The sequence below is a fragment of the Heloderma suspectum genome, chromosome 6 (assembly GCF_057233095.1).
Source record: "Heloderma suspectum isolate Gila_16-S chromosome 6, 16-S_ref, whole genome shotgun sequence".
Lineage (NCBI taxonomy): Eukaryota > Metazoa > Chordata > Lepidosauria > Squamata > Helodermatidae > Heloderma > Heloderma suspectum.
In genome coordinates, this window is record NC_139463.1 from 53,675,045 (window position 1) to 53,695,687 (window position 20,643).

A 20,643-nucleotide genomic window follows, 5' to 3' on the forward strand; every position below is an offset into this window, starting at 1 on the left:
CTCACATGTCGCACTAGGTTCTGGGCAGCACTACTTAGGATTCTAGGGTCCTAGAATCTAGGGTTGCCTCCCCTCTGGTCAGTTCCATGACCAACTGTTCTAGGGCACAGTCATTTAGGACGTTGAGAAATTTAACCTGTTCCTTGTGACTGGAACGTGCATTTATCCAGTCAATGTGGTAATTGAAGTCACCCATTATTACAATACTTCCTCGTTTGGATGTCCCCCGGATCTCATTTTCTATTTCAACTTCACCCTGAGTATTCTGGTCTGGGGGATGATGGCATGTCCTTAGTACTAAATTACTTTTGGAGCCTGGTATTGTCACCTACAGCTATTCTGTGGAGGAGTATGCCCCTTTTAGGTTTTCTAGTCTGCTTGACACTATGCCCTCTTTGACGTGCAGAGCAACACCTCCTCCAGAATGCCCTTCCCTGTCCTTCTTATAGAATTTATATTCAGAGATGATCGTATCCCACTGCTTCCCTCCATTCTACCATTTTCCATTATGCCAACTATATCTACGTTTTCCTTTAAAACCAGGCACTCCAACTCTCCCATCTTGGCTCAGAGGCTTCTAGCATTAGTATAGAAAGACCTATACACATAATTCCTCCCCAGATATCTGTGGCATGTGCATCATCTGCTGTGGCCCTTAGGTCTCTTTGATTGACTATCATGTTCACCATACGCTCATGGCATATTCCCTCCCCATCCCCATTTGGGTAATTGGAAACATTTGCACCTTTAACTCCTAGGAATGATTCAACCCAAACCCTTCCCAGCTCCTGTTGGCTTTCCTACACATTGTCTCATAAAAAATGAATTAAAGGGTCTGTCAGACTCCTAAACATTGAATTGCCTACTAATCCAACATTTTAGTTTTTCATCTTATGAAAATGGTTCTGTCCAGCCTAACTACCAGCTTTTACTTCTCAAAAGTTCTGGGCTTTCAGTTTCTGTTTCTCTAACTAAAATCTCATATGCAAAGACAGAGGCTACATACGATTATTGTTCTGTCATTATGTAGTAGTGAAGCTGCGCTAAGCAAGGCAGAAAAAATCAGATTTTTAAACATTTTAATTGGATTTTTTTAAAAAAATTAAATGCTATGTTTCTTTTAAATAATAACTAGGTTAACATTAAATATTCTGGATATAAGCATTTTAGCTTTACAGTTAATCTGTAAATAACTCAATATCTCTACCAGGTACATTGAATTAAAGGAGGAAAGTTCTTACTTTCCATTACTATGGAAAATAAGAACCAGTCTAATAACTTCTTCAGTATTTTTTTAATCCATTTTTATTGTGAGATTCAACAAAAACAGAAGAACAACAGGGATTTGTTTTGTTTTTAATCACTAATATAGATACATAGTTTAAAGATCTTGGTTTCAATTATTGTTGTTGTTTATTCGTTCAGTCGCTTCTGACTCTTCATGACTCCAGCCCACACCAGAGCTTCCTGTCGGTATCAACTGCATATCTGAGACTGTTAATGTCTCTTCCAGCGATTTTAACTCCAGCCTTGGATTCATCAAGCCCAGCACGTCGCATGATGTGTTCTGTGTACAGGTTGAATAGGTAGGGTGAGAGTATACAACCCTGCCATACTCCTTTCCCAATCTTAAACCAGTCCATTGTTCTGTGGTCTGTTCTTACCATTGCTACTTGGTCGTTATACAGATTCCTCCGGAGGCAGACAAGATGACTTGGTATCCCCATCCCACCAAGAACTTGCCACAATTTGTTCTGATCCACACAGTCAAAGGCTTTAGAATAGTCAATAAAGCAGAAATAGATGTTTTTCTGAAACTCCCTGGCTTTCTCCATTATCCAGCGGATATTGGCAATTTGGTCTCTAGTTCCTCTGCCTTTTCGAAACCCAGCTTGTACATCTGGCAATTCTCGTTCCATGAATTGCTGGAGTCTACCTTGCAAGCTCTTGAGCATTACCTTACTGGCATGTGAAATAAGTGCCACTGTTCGATAGTTTGAACGTTCTTTGGTGCTTCCCCATTTTGGTATGGGGATATAGGTTGATGTTTTCCAATCTGTTGGCCATTCTTGTGTTTTCCAAATTTGCTGGCATATGGCATGCATCACCTTGACAGCATCATCTTGCAAGATTTTAAACAGTTCAGCTGGGATACCGTCATCTCCTGCTGCCTTGTTATTAGCAATGCTTCTTAAGGCCCATTCAACCTCACTCTTCGGGATGTCTGGCTCTAGCTCACTGACTACACCATCAAATCTATCCCCGATATTATTATCCTTCCTATACAGATCTTCCGTATATTCTTGCCACCTTTTCTTGATCTCTTCTGCTTCTGTTAGGTCCTTGCCATCTTTGTTTTTGATCATACCCATTTTTGCCTGGAATTTACCTCTGATGTTTCTAATTTTCTGGAAGAGGTCTCTTGTCCTTCCTATTCTATTATCTTCTTCCGCTTCCACGCATTGCTTGTTTAAAAATAATTCCTTATCTCTTCTGGCTAACCTCTGGAATTTTGCATTTAATTGGGCATATCTCCCCCTATCACTGTTGCCTTTTGCTTTCCTTCTTTCTTGGGCTGCTTCCAGTGTCTCAGCAGACAGCCATCTTGCCTTCTTGGTTTTCTTTTTCTTTGGGACATTTTTTGTTGCCGCCTCCTGAACAATGTTGCGAACTTCTGTCCATAGTTCTTCTGGGACCCTAAGAAAAAAGTAGAGGAGGGAACAATCCTATGGCTTCTAGTCAGTGTCTAGATGGCCATAGGCTATGTGGTTTTCTGGGAACCAACCTTCCCCCCCTTGGAAGAGGAGTGCGGAGTGGCCAAAACTGGGCGTTCCGAGGCGGGGAAGGCAGAAATACCGGTACAACATATCCTATATGTCGTCCATCAGCCTCCTGCCCTGTTCCGCCTTCCCATGGCTAGACAGCCGAAATCAGCTGTCTAGCCACAAATGCAGGGCAGGAGAAGCACAGCAGGAAAGATCCCGTCCGTGCTTCTCCTGCCCTGCATTGAATAGGTGGTTGCCTCCGAGTTTGGAGGTGGCTGCCTATCCCCATAGGATTGTGCCCTAATACATAAACTGCAATAAAAGCAGACCAAATGTCCATATATATGTCCATTTGCAAGTGGCGCTGGTATACCACTCTTTCAAATGTTGCTAGTGTTGTTAGGTCTTTAATCCATTGCATTATAGGAGGTGAGCATTTATCCTTCCAGTGTTGTAGTATCAGCCTTTTGGCTGTCAAAAGAGCACAAAAAATCCATTTACGCTGACCATGTGTTACATTCCAAGAATCAGGTAAATAATTTGGAAGAACATGTACATCAGTAATATTAAAGAGTATTCCAGTACGAAGTTTATCCGTATAGTGACTTCATCCCCAATGAGACAACTATTGGGCATTTCCAAAACATATGATTAAAAGAAGCATCAGCTGTATTACACCTCCAATTAGCTGAGCTAGACAAACCTTTATTAAAGAGACATTGTGGCGTCCAATAGACCTGAAACAAGAATTTTTGCTGAATAAGACATAACTGAAGATCCACAGACATGTGAAATACAGACGCCAAAGTGGTGATCCATTGATTATGCAAAATAGGACAATCCAGTTTCCTGTTCCATTCCTGCTTAAGCCTTGTATATTTATTCACTGGTAATAAAATCAGCTTCAATAAGTATTTCCAATAGCAAAGGGGACTTTGGGGCTGTGACAGTAGCAGGAGTGAATTTAAATTCTAACAAATGTTGCAATTGCAAGTATTGCCATTCAGCTATAGCAGGCAAGTCAAATTTATCTTGCAAAGCCAAAAATGGCAAAAACTCTCCATCAGCACCCACTGATTGATCCAAGGTAAAAATCATCTATCCAGGTCCACCACAAAAGCATTTTCTTTCCAATTTTTAAATTGGGAATTCCCCGTAGAGTCAATTTGGCATGGGAAAATGGATCAAGCTGTAATTGGTGTGAAATTATATGCCACACGTCTCTAACAGCCAAAATTGTGGGGGAAGCCCTGTCCACTTTAATATGCTGAGGACCTAATGCCATCCATTTGGAGAAAGGCTCCAGACAGGAGGATTCCAAAATTGACCAAGGTGGAAAATCAAATCTAAGTGGAAAAGACCAAAATTTAGTGCAAGTCAGCAAATAAGCCCAATGATATGTAGTAAGATCATAAAATCATAGAATACTAGTGTTGGAAGGGGTGTACAAGGCCGAGTCCAACCCCCTCCTCAGTGCAGGAATCCTAGTCAGAGCATCCCTGACAGATCGCTGTCCAGCCTTGTCTTGAACGCCCCCAGTGTGGGAGAGCCCACCACCTCCCTGGGTAATTGGTTCCATTGTCGTATTGCTCTAACAGTCAGGAAGTTTCTCTGGAATCTGGCTTCCTGTAACTTGAGCCCATTATTCCGTGTCCTGCATTCCGGGATGATCGAGAAGCGATCCTGGCCAGAAAGCCAAGCCCACCTTGTTTAATTGGGAGTTGCATCCTTTTCAAAGATAATCTTGGGTGGAAAGGACCCCCCCCCCCATTGCGAAACAAAGCATTAAGCTTTTGTAAATACTTGACAGGTGTAAGTAAAGGAATCCCACATATAACAAACAATTTGAGGTATAGTATTCATCTTAAGTGCATTAACGTTACCACAAACTCAACTTTAAAGATGTCTGTCTATATCTTGTAAAATATCATTAATCAGCTTATTTAAATTTAGCTTAATCATTTGAGATATATCTCTATGGATAAGTATTCCCAGGTAGATAATAAAGTCTGGACACCGTTGAAATTACCAATTAGCTAATACTAGGGATGTATGAATTGTGTACCTTCCGTGCTGCTTGACTTCCACAGTTTGCGGCCAGTGCTCCATTCTGCTGTTCACAAGCCCCCGGAATTCTCCTCTCTTTTTTCCACTCCGAAAATTACAAAGATAAATCTGTACCGACAACTGTAATTCCGGTGTCCAGCCGTCTCCATGAGTCAGCATAACTTCCATAAGAATCGCTATTTTTCGTAAATATTTACGTTTTTTTTAATTGAAATCCTCTGTCTCCATTTACTTTCAGCCAAAACACTTCCTCTTCCTAGAGGCTTCCCAAAAGAAGGCTGTCTTAGGTGTGCCTGAGCGATAAACTATTTGTTTAAAGCAATGCTGTTTTAAAGAAAGAAAAAACCTTTTAAAATGACCATGCCACTCCAGGCAACAATGGCTGCCTGGTCGGTTCTTTCAGAATTTGAGGCAACCAGATCAACAACTAATCTAAGATTACCAGCCCCCTGTCTGTTTTTAATAAATCCCACCTGGTCTGGTCGAACCAGTGTTGCAATAACTTGTCACAATCTATTGGCCAAAATTGCTGTTAATATTTTAATATCTACATTAATGAATGATATAGCTTGATAGTTAGCATAGTAGGTATGGTCCTTGCCAGGCTTAGGAATCACAGTAATATAAGTATCGTTTAATGATGAAGAAATGGGGCCCAATTAAAAATTATGATTATAAAGGTGGTGCAGCTTTGGAGTGAAAAGGCTACAAAATGTTTTATACCAGTCAACTGGAAATCTGTCTGGACCAGGTGATTTCCCAGTGTTCATATTAGTAATTGCTTTCATGATTTCCTCCAAACACAAAGGAGCTGAAAGAAGCTATTGTTGTGAGGAATCTAAGCATGCAAGGTTAACGTGAGGGGGAAAAAGCACCCATATCCTGCTCTAATATTTTACTACCAGTACTATAAAGAAATAGGGGCTGCGGTGGCTTAGTGGTAAAGATGCTGAATTGCAGACCAGAAAGTCAGCAAGACAGCAGTTCGAGACCTGAGTGCTGCGTGACGGAGTGAGCTCCTGTCTTCAGTCCCAGCTTCTGCCAACCCAGCAGTTCGAAAGCAAGAAATTGCAAGTAGATAAATAGGTACCACTTCGGCGGGAAAGGTAACAGCGTTCCATGCACCTTGGTGTTCAGTCATGCCGGTCACATGACCACGGAAGCGTCTTCGGACAGCGCTGGCTCTTCAGCTTAGAAATGGAGATGAGCACCACACCCTAGAGTTGGACACGACTGGTTGGGGACACCTTTACCTTTACCTTACTATAAAGATCAGTGTAAAACTTTAACAATTGATCTATAGGAGAGGTATATATTGTGTCACCCTCATCTTTGATAGCTGAAATAACATTTCGGTGTTTTTGCTTTTTAAAGTTATGTACAAGGACCTTACTGGCACATTCACCATTTTCCCAGTATGCCTGTTGTAAACTGGTCAGGGCAAATTCCGCCTGCTGTGAAAGAATATTATTCAAGCTTGAGTTGAACAATATGCTTCCGCAGCAATATTCTTTGTTCAATATGAATGTTTATACTCCACCTACCAAACATAGGCATTTCATTTTCACCTGCTGAAAATAAACTGTTCTTGTCTACTCAATAACTATCAAACCTTCACCCTATCAGTCATTTATTATTTATTTATAACAATTATTTATATGCTGCCTTTCAGGATACAGTCCTACCAAGGTGGCTTACAAGTAACATAAAAATAAAAGTCACAATAAATAATATTAACATTTTTTTTAAAAAAACCATCAGGGTTCTTCCCACAGGGCAGTTGGTGGAAGGTGGACCTGGGGGTAGGGTGAGTCCAGTTGGAACAGGAACAGTCATGGGCATTTCATTTTGTTTGCTGCTTTGTTTGTATGAGGACAAGGCTGGGCCAAGATGGAGTGGGCCAGTTTGTACAAAGCAACAATCTAGTGTTAAGGAGCAAGATGTGCAGACTGCTAAGTGTGGGTTGTTGTGGGAGGAATAACGCAGACTTGGAACCTGTAAACCTGCAGGTTCACAACAGCCCATAGTTTGTTTAAACGATGGGTTGCTGTGTCGCCTGACTTGGGTAAGTGAAGCCGTAAAGAACACTGGAAAGAAAAAAAGACGGCATTGTCCAGTGTGTATCTGCCTGTGGTCCCATATTCATGCTGCAGTCCTATACCTACTTCCCTGGGAGTAAGCCTCATCCAACACAACTGAATTTATATTTCTGTAGACGTGTATATTGCTGTGCTGTTTACCTCAGACTGTCATGGGTAAGAAAGACCCTAGGAGAATGTTTTAAAGACATTTAAGTAAAAAAAAAAAAGGAAATAAAACATATACAGTGAGACAAAGAGATGCGAAGCCTGATAAACAATACTTAGTTGTAAATTAACATCGTTTAGTGATTAGCTTTGCACCAGTGTTCAGGAAATATATGAAAAAGTTTCAGTGAGAAACTTGTTTTAAATCAGTGATTTAAATCTAGCTTTTTTTCTTGCTGAAATTGCCATGATTTAATGAAACCATCCTGTTTTATATGGAGCAGCATTTGACCCTGTGAGTCTCTACCTGACGTCTATAGTGGCACAGCCCATAATTAGCGTTGCCACCTTCGTCTTCATTGTCCTCCATCCTGTATGATGAGTGTGCTCCACCAGGTTCCCACTTCGTAAATGAATGCTCACAACCAGCTTGCTGCTCAGAGATACATTGCAGGTGGTGTCTCTGAGTATTGGTGTTCTTAAACACCTGAATCCTAAACAAATGGTAAACAGTACATTCACCTTGTCCATTTCCTTGGCTTAATTCAGAAGTGGACTTTAGAGAGCAAAACCATCTTATATGTATGTCCTTTGGTGTCTCATGGCTGACCTTTTCTTTCTTCTTGTCTGATTCCATCACAGACTATGCAAGCTGCGAGATGTCCCACGGATGAACTGTCCATAAGCAACTGTGCTGTGGTCAATGAAAAGGACTTTCAGTCTGGCTTGTAAGTCTTGGTTGTCTTATCATTCTGTATTGAAGAGTTTACTTTTTCTAGTGGAGACTGGAGAAGGGGAATTACTTGAATCAACTTTTTCTTGGAGCCTTTGGTAGCCTGTTCTGAGTATTGGAGGGCAGCATATGGGTAGGGTGAGCTATGTGCTAACCCCCAGTTCTGACACAGGAGGAGCCAAATGTCTTCTGCCACCTCCACCCCCTCTTCAAAGGGCTGTGAAAGAGGAAGGTGAGAAGTTCTGGGAAGGAGGCATAGCCCATGACGTTGCTGTGTGTCCCAGAGTCTTTGGTGCTGTTGCAGAGGACTCCAGCACAATTCTCTGCCTGTGTAGGGGAGCCATCTGAGTTTGAAGTGGCATATGTCTCTCTTTATTATTTATTTATTATTATTTATCCGAGGTTGGACTTGACGGTCTTATAGGCCCATTCCAACCCTGCCATTCTATGATTCCATTTATAACCTGCCTAATATATGAATACTGTAGGTGGCGTACAAAGTTAAACCTTGGCAGGGGGAGATGGGGAGGAGGAGAACTCCCGCCCTCTCTTTTCCTGGGTTGCAATGTCGTTTGCTGGTTTGCAGACCCTCCTGTCCTGGGTGGTGTGCCCTCTACCCCACCCACAGTTCATTCAGTGGCTGTCCCAGCGCAGAAGCCTGGTGGAGCCCGGCACCCTGTTTCAGGTCCCATATGAGGCCCAGCCAGATCCACTAGCAAAACCTGGGGTGGAGTGTCGTGCCCTCTATTACTGGTGGTGGTGGAGATTTCTGGCTGCCGCCTCCCCCTGTGGTTCGCGCACTTATCCCCTGATCGGCTGCTGTGCCACTGTCCTCTGGGGGAGGCTCTGCAACTGCTGCCCATGCCAGCACCTTCAGCTCCATGTTCTCCTGCTGGAGATGCAAAGATGACCGAGGGCTCAGTCGAGGGGTGAAGCTATGCCACCCCGTATGTGCTTTGTTCCTGTGGGTTTTGGCTCAGAGCAGAGCTCCTGCTCTGATTGGCTCCAGCCCTGATTGAAGAAGTCCTCAGAGTGGTCCAGAGAGGTCTGGGTCCTCACCACACCTGTGCAAGAACATGATGGAGGAACTTCATCCTGTCTCTTGTGAATTGGTTCCCATATCCTGGCTGCAAAGGTAGAGAGGGAAGCAGAAAAGGGGTGCAACGGGAGGAAAGCTGGGTTGAAATGGAGCAGGTAGAAAAGGCTCCACTGATGCCCCGCTGGTCAGAGTTAGGCAGGCCTGGGACTGGATCGCGCTTGCTCCCACAGGTGATCTGCCTGCAAGTCTGATTAACATGGCCCTGCCTACCAAAGTGAGTAGGAGGAGCAAGCCAGCAAAAGACACTGTCCACTGCTGGAAAAGCATCGATGTTATCAGGTCCCAACTGACAAGTCGCTGTAGCCACAGGCCACTTTACAGAGTGGGGGAGTACGAAGACGGCCAGTTTTATGTCCCATCCCCTCTGCTCTCTAGTTGCACTGCTCATCTCACCACCACCCCTCCAGAGATGCAGCAGGGAGCGGGTGAGACACATAAAGAATCAACGCATTCCAACATTTTCCATGCCTTCAGATCACATTCTCACTTCTCTCAGGCAGGCAGCTGAGTCAGAAGTAGTGCATGACTCTCACAGGCTACTTATTTCCTGGCTAGTGCTAGTGCCCTTCGCAAAGTAGGAGTGTTCCAAACTGAACAATGGTTCAGTTTGCACGACACAAAAACTCGCCCTGCGAAATAAGCCACACAGCGTGGGTTGTTGTCCGAACAACCAACGGTGAGCCCGACAGACAATCAGGGTCACCATGGGTTCTCCCCATCTGTTCCCCTCGGTCCTCCTTCTGGCCCCAGCAGGTATCCCAGGGGGCTTGGCAGCAGAACCCATTTTGTTTGCTGCCAAATCTCCTCACTGTGGGAACTGCGATCCTGGTTGCAGTTCCTGGCACTTTTTTATTTTTGTGTTCGAGCGTTTGTGAAAAACCGGGGCCAGAATATTTATTTATTTATTTATTACATTTTTTGGGCCCCAGCAATGGACAAATGTCCTCTTTTTGTAAAAAAATAAAAAAATTGGTTGCCTTTTCGGAGTTGCGCAAGTGCACAACTCCAGTTGTCCAGAATATATAGGCTTGCTTTGTCTGGTACCTTGTATGTGTCAGCTGTCAAACATACAAGGTAACTGACAAGACAAGACTGTATAGAGGGTGATTTGACAGCAGTTGACATGTGGGGAAAAGAGGTGCAGATCACCCCCTTAGCAGGGTAATCCCAAGGTTTAAACTATTACCCCGACCCTTAGGGGTGTCCTGTTTTAAATCCCCATTTGCTTGAGTCCCCAGCATGTTTTTTCATAGGCTATGTCAAGCATAGCCGCGGTTAGTGTGAAAGAGAGTGAAAAGGGGGGTGACTTGTAGATCTCTGGGTTACCGAACAGATGACAGGCCCTCCACAGTGCCACTTGGGCACCATTGGAGGGGCTGTCACTCGTTCACGGGCAACATCGCTCGGCAAGAGTGTCAGGAGTTTCTGCTGCTCTTGCTGAGTGGTTCGCTTGCCAGTGCCCACAACGCACGATGGGTTGGCAGTGCCAGGTTCAGATGACATGCCAACTCATCGATTGATCCAGGTTTGCACAATATGACAACCCACCATGGCTTGTCACCCACAGTGGGTTATCGTGTCGTGCAAACCCATTCAATGGGTCTGCAAGCCCAGACAGGGCAGATGAGGAATCTCCCTTTCTCCTCTCTTTAGACAGGGAGGAAGGTGAGCCTTCCTAGGATGAAGCCCCGAGGATCCACTTCCAGGCTTTTTTCCAGAGAGAACCTCCCAGTCCTCCTGAATATAGCAACAAGGATCATAAGTTTGCTGTCCTTAGGCAACAAGGAGAAGGACAGCCTACCCCCATTGGTGTTCTCCAGAGGCACAGCCCTAAAAGCAGTAGTTCCATTCCAAGATACTTTTAATGAGATACTGAGGAGGAGTGGAGGCACCCTGGGGCCAATAGACCAAGATAGCATCTTTAAAGGTCAGCACCAGTGCTTTGAACTGGGCCTGGAAACTGACGGGCAATAGTGCAATTAATGTAGCACTGGAGTAATATGTTCAAAACGGCCAGTCCCAGTATGCAGCCTCGTTGCTCTATTCTGTGTTAACTGATGTTTCTGGACCATCTTCAGTGGTAGCCCCATCTATAATGCATTGCAATAAACCAGGCAGGAGGTTACCAGTGCATGGATAACTGTAGCCAGGCTGTCTCTGCCCAGGTAGGGTATAGCAGCTGAAACTGAAAAAAGGCACTTTGTGCCACTGAAACCAGTTGGGCCTCAAGTGACAGAGCTGGATCTATAAGCACTCCCAGACTATGTGTAACCCCATTTAGAGCAGGTTTAATGCCATTGAATTGGACAGATGAATCACCTACTAACAGAACCTCTGCCTTGCCTGGTTTGAGTCTCAGTTTATTGGCCCTCAGCCAGCCTATTACCAACTCCATGCACTGGTTCAGGATAATCATTGCCTCACCTGCATTTGATGAAAAGGAGAGGTAGAGTTACATCTCATCCACTTAGAATCATAGAATAGTAGGGTTGGAAGGGGCCTACAAGGCCATCGAGTCCAACCCCCTGCTCAATGCAGGAATCCAAGTCGGAGCATCCCTGACAGATGGCTGTCCAGCCTCATCTTGAATGCCTCCAGTGTGGGAGAGCCCACCATGACCTTTCTCTCTGGACAACCTCTCGCATCGGTTTCATATAGATATTAAAAACAATGGGGGCACAAAATACCACCTTTCAGCCAAGGCACCCAAGGTGGTTTTCAGTTTTTAATTACAGAAACAAACAAAACATTTTTAAAAACAAACCATCAGCCAGTCCTGCGAATGGTGGCCAAGTCCCTTGCCTCCTTCGTGTGCTACTTGCGTCATGTGCTATTGCTCCATGGATGTCTCTTACCCCATGAAGTGATCCCATCTCAGAACAGGGGTTTGTAGGGCATAGCGGCTGGTTTTGCAAAGGAATGGCATCATGCTCCACATTGGGGCTGGGAAGCTGAGGGTTATTCTCCAAGAGTGCAGCTCCCTGACTCTTACGGGTGTTGTGAAGGATGCAGCAGATGACTAACACATCCACAGCAAGACCTTCTTCAACCGCCAGAAGTGTGTAAAGGGACCTCCACCTCAACTTCGCATGTCAAAAAGCTCTCACCTTGCTGTGGCAGTAATTACTTTTTTTTCTCCTTGGGCATTCTCAGGGAGTGGTATGGTCCCATGACCTACAGTTGCAGTGCAAGGGCCTAGTGGCTGAGGATGAGTGGTCATAATAGCAGTCCATTAACAACCACGGGCCCAACTGAATAATGTACTGGCTGAAAGCTTATCTGCTAGTGGTGAATTCCAGAAGATGGCTGTGCTGTGGCTTCTCCTCATACTCACCAGCCCATTCATAGAATCATAGAATAGTAGGGTTGGAAGAGGCCTACAAGGCCATCGAGTCCAACCCCCTGCCCAATGCAGAAATCCAAGTCAGAGCATCCCTGACAGGTGGCTGTCCAGCCTCATCTTGAATGCCCCCAGTGTGGGAGAGCCCACTACTTCCCTAGGGAATTGGTTCCATTGTCATATTGCTCTAACAGTCAGGATGTTTTTCCTGAGGTTCAGCCAGAATCTGGCTTCTTGTCACTTGAGCCCATTGTTCCGTGTCCTGCACTCTGGGATGATCGAGAAGAGATTCTGGCCTTCCTCTCTGTGACAGCCTTTCAAGTCCTTGAGGAACGCTATCAGATCTCCCCTCAGTCTTCTCAAGGCTGAACATGTCCACTTCTTTCAGTCTCTCTTCATAGGGCTTTGTTTCCAGTCCCCTGATCATCTTTGTTGCCCTCCTCTGAACCCTGTCCAACTTGTCTGCATCCTTCTTAAAGTATGGCACCCAGAACTGGGCACAGTACTCCAGATGAGGCCTAAGCAGTGCTGAGTAGAGGGGAACTAGTACTTCCCAGGATTTGGGAGCTATGCTTCTATTAATACAGCCCAAAGTAGCATTGGCCTTTTTTGCAGCCACATCACACTGTTGCCTCATATGCAGCTTGTGATCTACAACCCTTCTCACCTATGAACCTGCCTTTGGTGTAGAAGCACTTGTGGTTGTAGTACTCTGGCCCATGTCCCTCAAGAACAAGGATCCTGATGTGGGAAGAATCAAGAACACCTGCTGTCCATGGAAACCCTGGCTTTTGGAGTCCTTGAAGGACTTCCCTCTCATTGCCCAGCTTCATCACATCAGGAAGGTACACCTCATTCAGCATGTGGGCTGTCTTCCTGAAGATTTCACATGCTGTTGATTTACCGACCCCAAACGTGATGCTTAGGAAAAGGTAGCCCAGGTTGAAAGCAAGTGTGTACAGCATAAGTGCTAGCCACTTTCTTACAGGAATTGCTCAACTCATTGGTATCTTGCCTTTGGAAAGGAACAGCCAGGCTGCCCTGCATCCCGACTGCTATCTGCACTCTCAGATTGGACATAGCAGTGGGAATGTGAGGTGGCTTGGGACTCATTCTCTGTGCTGGGAGGAGGCACAGTTCTGTACCTCCTTCCAGAACGAAGAAAAAAGTGACATCATGCGTCGAGGACATGCCCCCTGACATCATCCAGCCTGCAGGGGGGCAGGGTGGGGGGCAGTCTGGCCCCCACCCCAAAACATTTCTGCACTGCTGTTCTAACACTTCTATAGCTGCTGTCCTGGGAAGCATGTGCTGTTCCAATCTTTCCTCTGTAGAGTCTCAGTTCTCCTAAATGCACTGCAGACTGGCATAAAGGGCAGCTACCTCATCACCCATTTTCTCCTTCCAAAGTTTACTCACAGGACAGTGAATGAAGAGATCTGGATAGGCTGGAGGCAGGACAAGAGGGGCGGGAGGAGTCAGTGGAAGAGTCTGGAAGAGGGTGGGGAGGCTGTGGATAACTTGTTGTGTTGCAGAACCCAGAGTCAGAGAGACCACGGAGTGAAGGAAAAAGAGATTATTTAACGCGCGGGCTTAAGGCTGGAATCATTTCCAAAGAGCCAGAAGCCCCGAAATACATCAGCACATTGTTTTTATAGACATTGTGACACATATGAAACGGCTCCTCCTCTCCCTCTCGTGTGGGGTTGCAGTCCTCAACATTTCTTCTCCTAGCACCATTGTTTATAATACAAGAACTGGGTTATAGGGTAGTCATGATAAGGAGAGAACAGAAGAGAACAGCAGAGAACAAGATATACAATTGTATGACCTTTGACAAGATAAGGAATTTTTGTGTCTCGTCAGCTTACAACAATATATTCAAGGGAGAAAGAGCTCAGCAAGAACATGAAGCATGAGACTGCATGAGGCTACTTAGTCTGACCCCCGATATGGCTGCTACATTCCCCCCTTAAATGCATAATTTCATTACAATTATAGCATTTCTGATAACCATACAAAGCTTTTTGTGACATACATATTACTTAGCCTCTTGTTGGGCTATTAGAGCGTAGAGGGCAGCAGTTTTACTAGCTGAGACATAAAACAGATTGGTTAAACAGTGCATAAGACAAGGAACGCAGAGACATAACAGAACTTTTATGAACAATACTGGTAGAATTAGGATGAACAATGCTTCAAGCCAGCTAAGATCTGGAAGCCAAGGGGTTAACTAATTGAGCTAATTGTTTTGTTAGCTACTATATTGTGCAGCTTATTATCTGTTTATCTACAGCATTGCCATTATCAGTTAAGTTAAAACAACAGAGCTTTTGGTGTGTCTCACAACTTAAATGATGAAGAAGGAAGAGGTAATCTATACCAGCTCTATTTTCTAGAACTGCACCTCTTAGATCACGCAACTCTTTATTTAACAATGACAATGCTCGTGAGGTGGCATTTATGCTTTTGGCTAAGCTGCAAGCTAACCGGTTGATCTTCAGACCATCAGCCAAGGCTAAACCTGGAACCTCAACCAGTGACATTGCTAAGGCCAATTTTTCTGAGTCAGAATATAACTGCACATGACTATTACAATTTTTAGTTAGTTGGAGTGCTCGAGGCTGCTGTCGACGGATTTTCTCGGGCCACAGGGGAAGAATTGGCACCAGTTCAATTGGCGGCTGAGGCAACATGGGTGGTTATTAGACAAGTTGGCAGGAATGAATGACCAAGTGCGGGAACTACATGTCTAGAACCATCTATGAGGCAAAAGTATGTGGGCATCATTAAAAGATATGTTTTGAATTTTATTACAGTGGAAGGGGGCCAGGGATAGCTTTATATTTTCTGGAAAATTTTTGACAATTAAGCATTCGTGCACACGTAGCATTTGTTTCAGCAACGATGGGGGTGCGTAGAGTGAACTCTGTAGGGGGTAGGATCTTTGCAACCACGCCCCAATTAGCATTTTGGGAATAAGTTAAACTTACACCATAAACTCTTAACATGGTATCTTTTTGAATTTTCCCAGGATGTCTACAGACAGGTATTAGGCAAGAGCTAATAAGCCTGTTTGCAGGTATATCTCTTGGCAAACAAAAATGTTTTACTCTCGTGATGTTAGCCAGGTGAAGCCAGTAATTATCAGCAAATCACTGGGGCAAACTTCTCTTTCCAGGGGCAGACCCCCCTTTTTGCACCTTATTAAGGAAACACAATGCAACACTACTAACAGTACAACACGCATGTTTGATCTTCTTTGGGATCTGACCGTACGCCGGGCAGCTATTCACCTGGCAAGCTGCAGTAGGGTCTAGTCCCCTTCAGTTCTCCAGTTTCAGGTCTGACCGTACGCAGGGGGACAGTTTCCCGGTGTGTCCACAGTAAGGTCTAGCCTGAGTCTTCTTACTGCTTTTTTAGAATGATTTTTAAAGGATTTTCAGGATTTCTGTTTATAGTCTACTCTCCCCCTCTCGCTCTCTTGACTCGTGTCCTATGTATCCAGGGTTTAACTCCAGCTGCTTTCATAGCTGTGGGGGTGGAAAGTATGACAGTTTTCAGTCTTCTCCATCTGGGAGTCAAAGGGTTATTTTTCCCTCTTTAACTCATACTTTAACTCTTGGTTGGAAAGGATGAACTTCTGTGATGGGAATGGCTTATTTTCTAAGACAAAGCGACGCTGGGCTTGAAGAACTTTGCTCAGTGTTTGGACTTCTTGTTTAAGGCTAACGTTTGCTTGCTCTTGATGCCGCTGTAGTGTCAATTATGAAGTCAATGTCCCTCTCAAGCTGTCTCCCTCTTCGCCCATTCTGACCCCTTTGGTTTTCTCTTTTGTGTATTTGATTTATTTTATTTGGGCATTCATGCCACTAATGTCCGTTTTGTCCACACTGGGCACACTGGTTCGTTTTTAAGAATCTTCTGCCTCTGCCGGGTCTTCTTCTTTTCTTCTTTCGTCCACGTCTTCTTGGGCCTCTGGGTTGAGGGGGGTATACTGGCAATTTGATACTGGGTGAGGCGCTCTAGCCCAACTTGTGTTTTGGGATTCCAGTGGGGGGGTTTACTTACAAGGAGACTTTATTGGGTAACTTACAGCACACAGGTGTACTTAATGGTTGGATCAGACAGCTTCTCTGAACCACGAGCTATTGGGCTAAATGGGTTTTATACCATACATGTTACCATGAGGCAGCACAACACTAGCAAGCATTTTCAGCATAGGCTAGAAGTGTTTGGTTCTCAGGCACAGCTTTCTGTAAACAACTTTGCTTCTCAAAGTGCTTGATAACACTTCTATTCATTAGTATGGGAAGACAGTTTTTTTTCTTTCTTTTGCTTTTTTTTTCTTTGCTGATCTGCCTGTATTGCAGATCATGTTTCAAACTTTTTACATAAAACTTTCTGCTCCATGCACCAGCCTTGTCTCTTTATTTGTCTTTTTCAAGTTAAACTCACTTACTTAAACTTTTCTGCCTTACACTAGTCCCAATGACACACATTTGGGATAGGCTCTTCTTCTCCTTCTAGTTACATTTTCTTCATCTTAAAGAACTATTACATTATTGTGGCTACTTTACCCCAGATAATAAGCTCCAGGCACAATCAGCTGCTTTTAATTTACCTTGGGGGCAACTATGGCCACGCTTCTTTTCTACAAATGTTTTTTCTTTGCCTCTTGCCTTTTCTTTCTTCTTTTTTTTCTCCCTTCTCTATTTGTCTGCTACTTTCTCTATTCCCTCTTTTCTACTTGCCTTTGTCTTTCTCGACTTGCCTTTGTCTTTTCTCCTTGTCATCCATTGGGAACCACACTTAGTATTATTTGGAGTTGCAACTAATACTAATCTGCAAATATCACATATATTTCATGATATTTAAGAAATCATAAAATATACACAACAAACTTTTTCTGCAATTTAACACAATGAATGGAAAGCACTTTTAGCACGGTAAGGCATGATGGAGCAGATCCAGCAATTATACTGCTCTTCTGGCTGAAAGCTCAGGGCCCATTAAAATCAAGGGACGGGCATACCCACACACGCAAAGAGTTCTAGGTCACCATTTTTGCATCGGCAACTCTATGCTGCATGAGTTCTGGCAGAAGGAAATCTAAAAGTCATAGATCAAACTCAGCCTGCTGTGCACTGAGCTGACTACAAACACAGACACACGGTCCACAGCGATGAGAGTTCAAGTTTATCCAAAGCTTCACAGCGCTGTCCATGGCAAGTCTTTGACAATTTAAAATTTTAGTTCATGTGCATAGTGTCTCTAAAAAGCCCAATGATGGAGGCAAACAGAGAAGGCTCTGGGCAATGAAGATGAGATGTTTCCAGCAAAGGCTCTCCACTTTTGCATCAGTTTAAAAAGGGAAAGTGTGGCCCTACACCCCTTCTGATAGACAAGGGCCTTTAACTTTTTAGCAAGGCCTCTGTCTAAACAGAGCGGCACAGCTCAGCTCTCTAGCCATGACGCTTTAACCTGGGCAACTCCTCTGTAAATTCTATTTTACTTCTGTCAGGTTCTCACAGACATTCTAAAAACTTACTCTTTTTTTTTTCCTCTTCTAACCTGGTACACGAAAGCACTGAAACACTGAGTGCCAAAACTCAGGACGCTGGGGGGTGATGGGCATCGCCTTATACTTGCATTTTTCAGGCAGCCATTAATCTTCGGGGAGGCGGTGGGGTGATTTGCAGGACTTCAAAGGCAAGCTTCTCTGTTTGTATTTGTAAATTCCAAGCTTAAAACAGGACACGATGAGGTACAGGGCAGCTAAATCTTTGGTTTGGCATGGGCAACAAATAACTCAGGTCAGCTTTCTTCGCTGGGGTCTCAAACAGGAAAACAGTCTTAATTTAAAGTTGTAACATCACTGACAGCATCAGCCAGCCAGCTACACAGATCTCATTGTTTTTTAAGACAGTTGCTCCAATATCTTCTTTTCTTCTCAATCAGGTTGGGTCTCCCAGCTTACACAGTTTATTGCAGCTTTCAGGAGCATGGTAGTAGCGTGATTTTGGCTTGGCCAGGAACATGCTGTCTGGTTTCTCGGTCTCTTCAGCACACACACTTAGGCAGTGTAACACTGGACACTTAAATCAGTGAGATTTCTTCATTGCAGGGAATCCCACGGCAAAAGCTTAATGGTTACGCTCTTCAGAAATCATATAGCCGATGGTCAGTAGCTACAGGCTCTATGCAATTCTAACACAGTTCAAAGCTAAACCCGGTTACCTTGACAGAGATCTTCAATGTGGTCTCTCTGCTTCATTCTGCTTTGGGACAGTCTTATGGCACACTTTTCACTCGAAGAGGGGTCTAGCCTGTGCTCTGGAGGCTGATTCTTCACCTTTATTTTCTATTTTGCCTTCATCTTCTGGGTCTTCATTTTCAGTTTCCATTTCTTAGGGATCTCATCTCAATTAGGCGAGGTGATGATGTTGTACAACTCAGAACTTTGTGGGCAATTTTCCTGCCCCCCTCTCGGCGCGCTAGGCTAACAGCTACTTCTTCGGCCTTACACTCTCACGCTCCCACGCTTTGTTAAAAGCCAGACTGTCCTGCAACATTTTTCTAATTAACAGCCTCAGATCTTGTTCTTTTTTTCCTCTCAGCTCGACCTTGAGCTTTTTGCTGTTTTCTCTCTCTATTCTGAATCTTTTAAAAAAAATCTTTTTTCCTTCTTTGTTTGACATACATCTCAAGGGGGTGCAAGTCTTGAGCAGTAGACGAGCTCGCCTCCCCTTTTTTTGTGAGAACACATCTTTTTAAGGGTTACCGCCGATTTTATTAAATCTTCTGCCCAACACTTCAATTCTTCAGTTTCTTTTATTAATGCTAATTGAGGTGTAAGAGGGGAACCTCCCAATCCCGTAGAGATGGAAGTCTTGGCAGACAATATCTGGGAGTTGAGGACCGTAGCTGAAATCGGCGAATTACTGCCGGTGGGGCTTGAAACTGATGGCGACAGTTCTAAGTCAAAGCGAGGGGCAATGCCTCTGCAGGGGGGATGGCAGGGGCTCAGGAGCCACAGGATCTGGATCTCGACGGGGCGGTCTTACAGTAACATGGGCCCGTGGTGGAAGCAGGGCATAAGCAGGTGGAAACGCCATTAGCTTTGCCAGATCTTCACATGGGGCTTCTAACACTGGTTGTAATTTCTTTTTTGGCCAATTTTTCTTTTCTGAGCACCAAAACTTTTGCCTGGGATTCTAGGCATTTCTTTAGCCATGGAGGAGAAGCGCGGACTATGGAATCTCACGAGTTTATGTAGGGAAATTGGTCGGGGTGCCCAGGTCTCCCAACCACAATGGCATATACACAGCTGGGCTCCAAAGAGCCTTTAGTAGGCCATCCTACACCAAAAGACGGCCACTCTGTTTCACACAAAGTCTGCAACCGTTGAGGATTCATGGGGGGTGTCCCCATAATCTCTACTAAAACCTTTCTTAAAATTAGCTAACAGGAGGAGCCGTTTCATATGTGTCACAATGTCTATAAAAACAATGTGCTGATGTATTTCGGGGCTTCTGGCTTGTTCGAAATGATTCCAGCCTTAAGCCCGTGCGTTAAATAAAGAATCTCTTTTTCCTTCACTCCGTGGTCTCTCTGACTCTGGGTTCTGCAACAGTTGCATGAAGCACTGTGGTGGTGGCTATGTACCACCATGCTCGGGGTGCCATGAGACAGAATAAGGTATAGGGAAAGCTGCCAAACAACACAAACTGTACTCTGCTTCTGCCTTGCGACTCGGGACATGCGTGTGCCTAGAGCGCCGCCTGTCCTCATTGGGGACTCAGTTTGCATCCCCAACAGCATCTCTAATGGCCTGGGTTCTGAAAACGGTTCTGTACTCGCACGAAGTTTTCTGTTTCCCCCAAGGAATGACAAAACCAGTTATTGATGAAGCCATATCTTTGCATTTCAGACTTCTAATTCTTCACCAAGCCCTTAGGAAGCTGCACGTGGTGTTTTTTTTCTTCTGTCCCTCAGCCTGGCACCTTTGTGAGTGGTGCTTCTTGCTCAGTCGCTTCCTGTGGGGGCTCTTCCAGTTGTTCACATTGGTCCATGACATGCCCCCCTTGTGCTCCTCTGCCCATATCAGTTGCTCCTCTGCAGGTTCCTCAGCTGTTTTTTAGAGGAACAGGTTTAGATGTTGTAACATACTTTCAGTCATCATTTCTATTTGTACCTAAGGCTCTGCAATCTAATTTCTCCTGGCACTTTATAATTCATTCTAGCATTTCAGTATTGAGGTACTGCAGCTTAGGTACAGCATTGTGCTTAGTAAGTGCTTTAGTGCTTATTTCAAACACCTTCTGCTTCATAGGAGATTCCCCGCCCCCGCCCCATTTCCATATGTGCCTTCAAGCTGCTACTATTGTTGA

At 44.5% G+C, this 20,643-nt stretch overlaps 1 protein-coding gene across 6 annotated transcripts in view; it reads left to right on the forward strand.

Moving 5' to 3' along the window:
• The window catches only part of NSF (N-ethylmaleimide sensitive factor, vesicle fusing ATPase), a 169,085-nt gene that overhangs the window by 18,942 nt on the left and 129,500 nt on the right, over window positions 1-20,643 (forward strand). For all 6 annotated transcript variants that reach the window (XR_014783791.1, XR_014783792.1, XM_084804364.1 and 3 more), the window contains exon 2: window positions 7,721-7,806. Coding sequence is in view for 2 of the 6 variants with exons in the window: in XM_084804364.1 (XP_084660490.1) it covers window positions 7,721-7,806 (86 nt within the window). In the remaining 4 variants the exon portion in view is untranslated. The remainder of the gene's footprint in view (window positions 1-7,720; window positions 7,807-20,643) is intronic.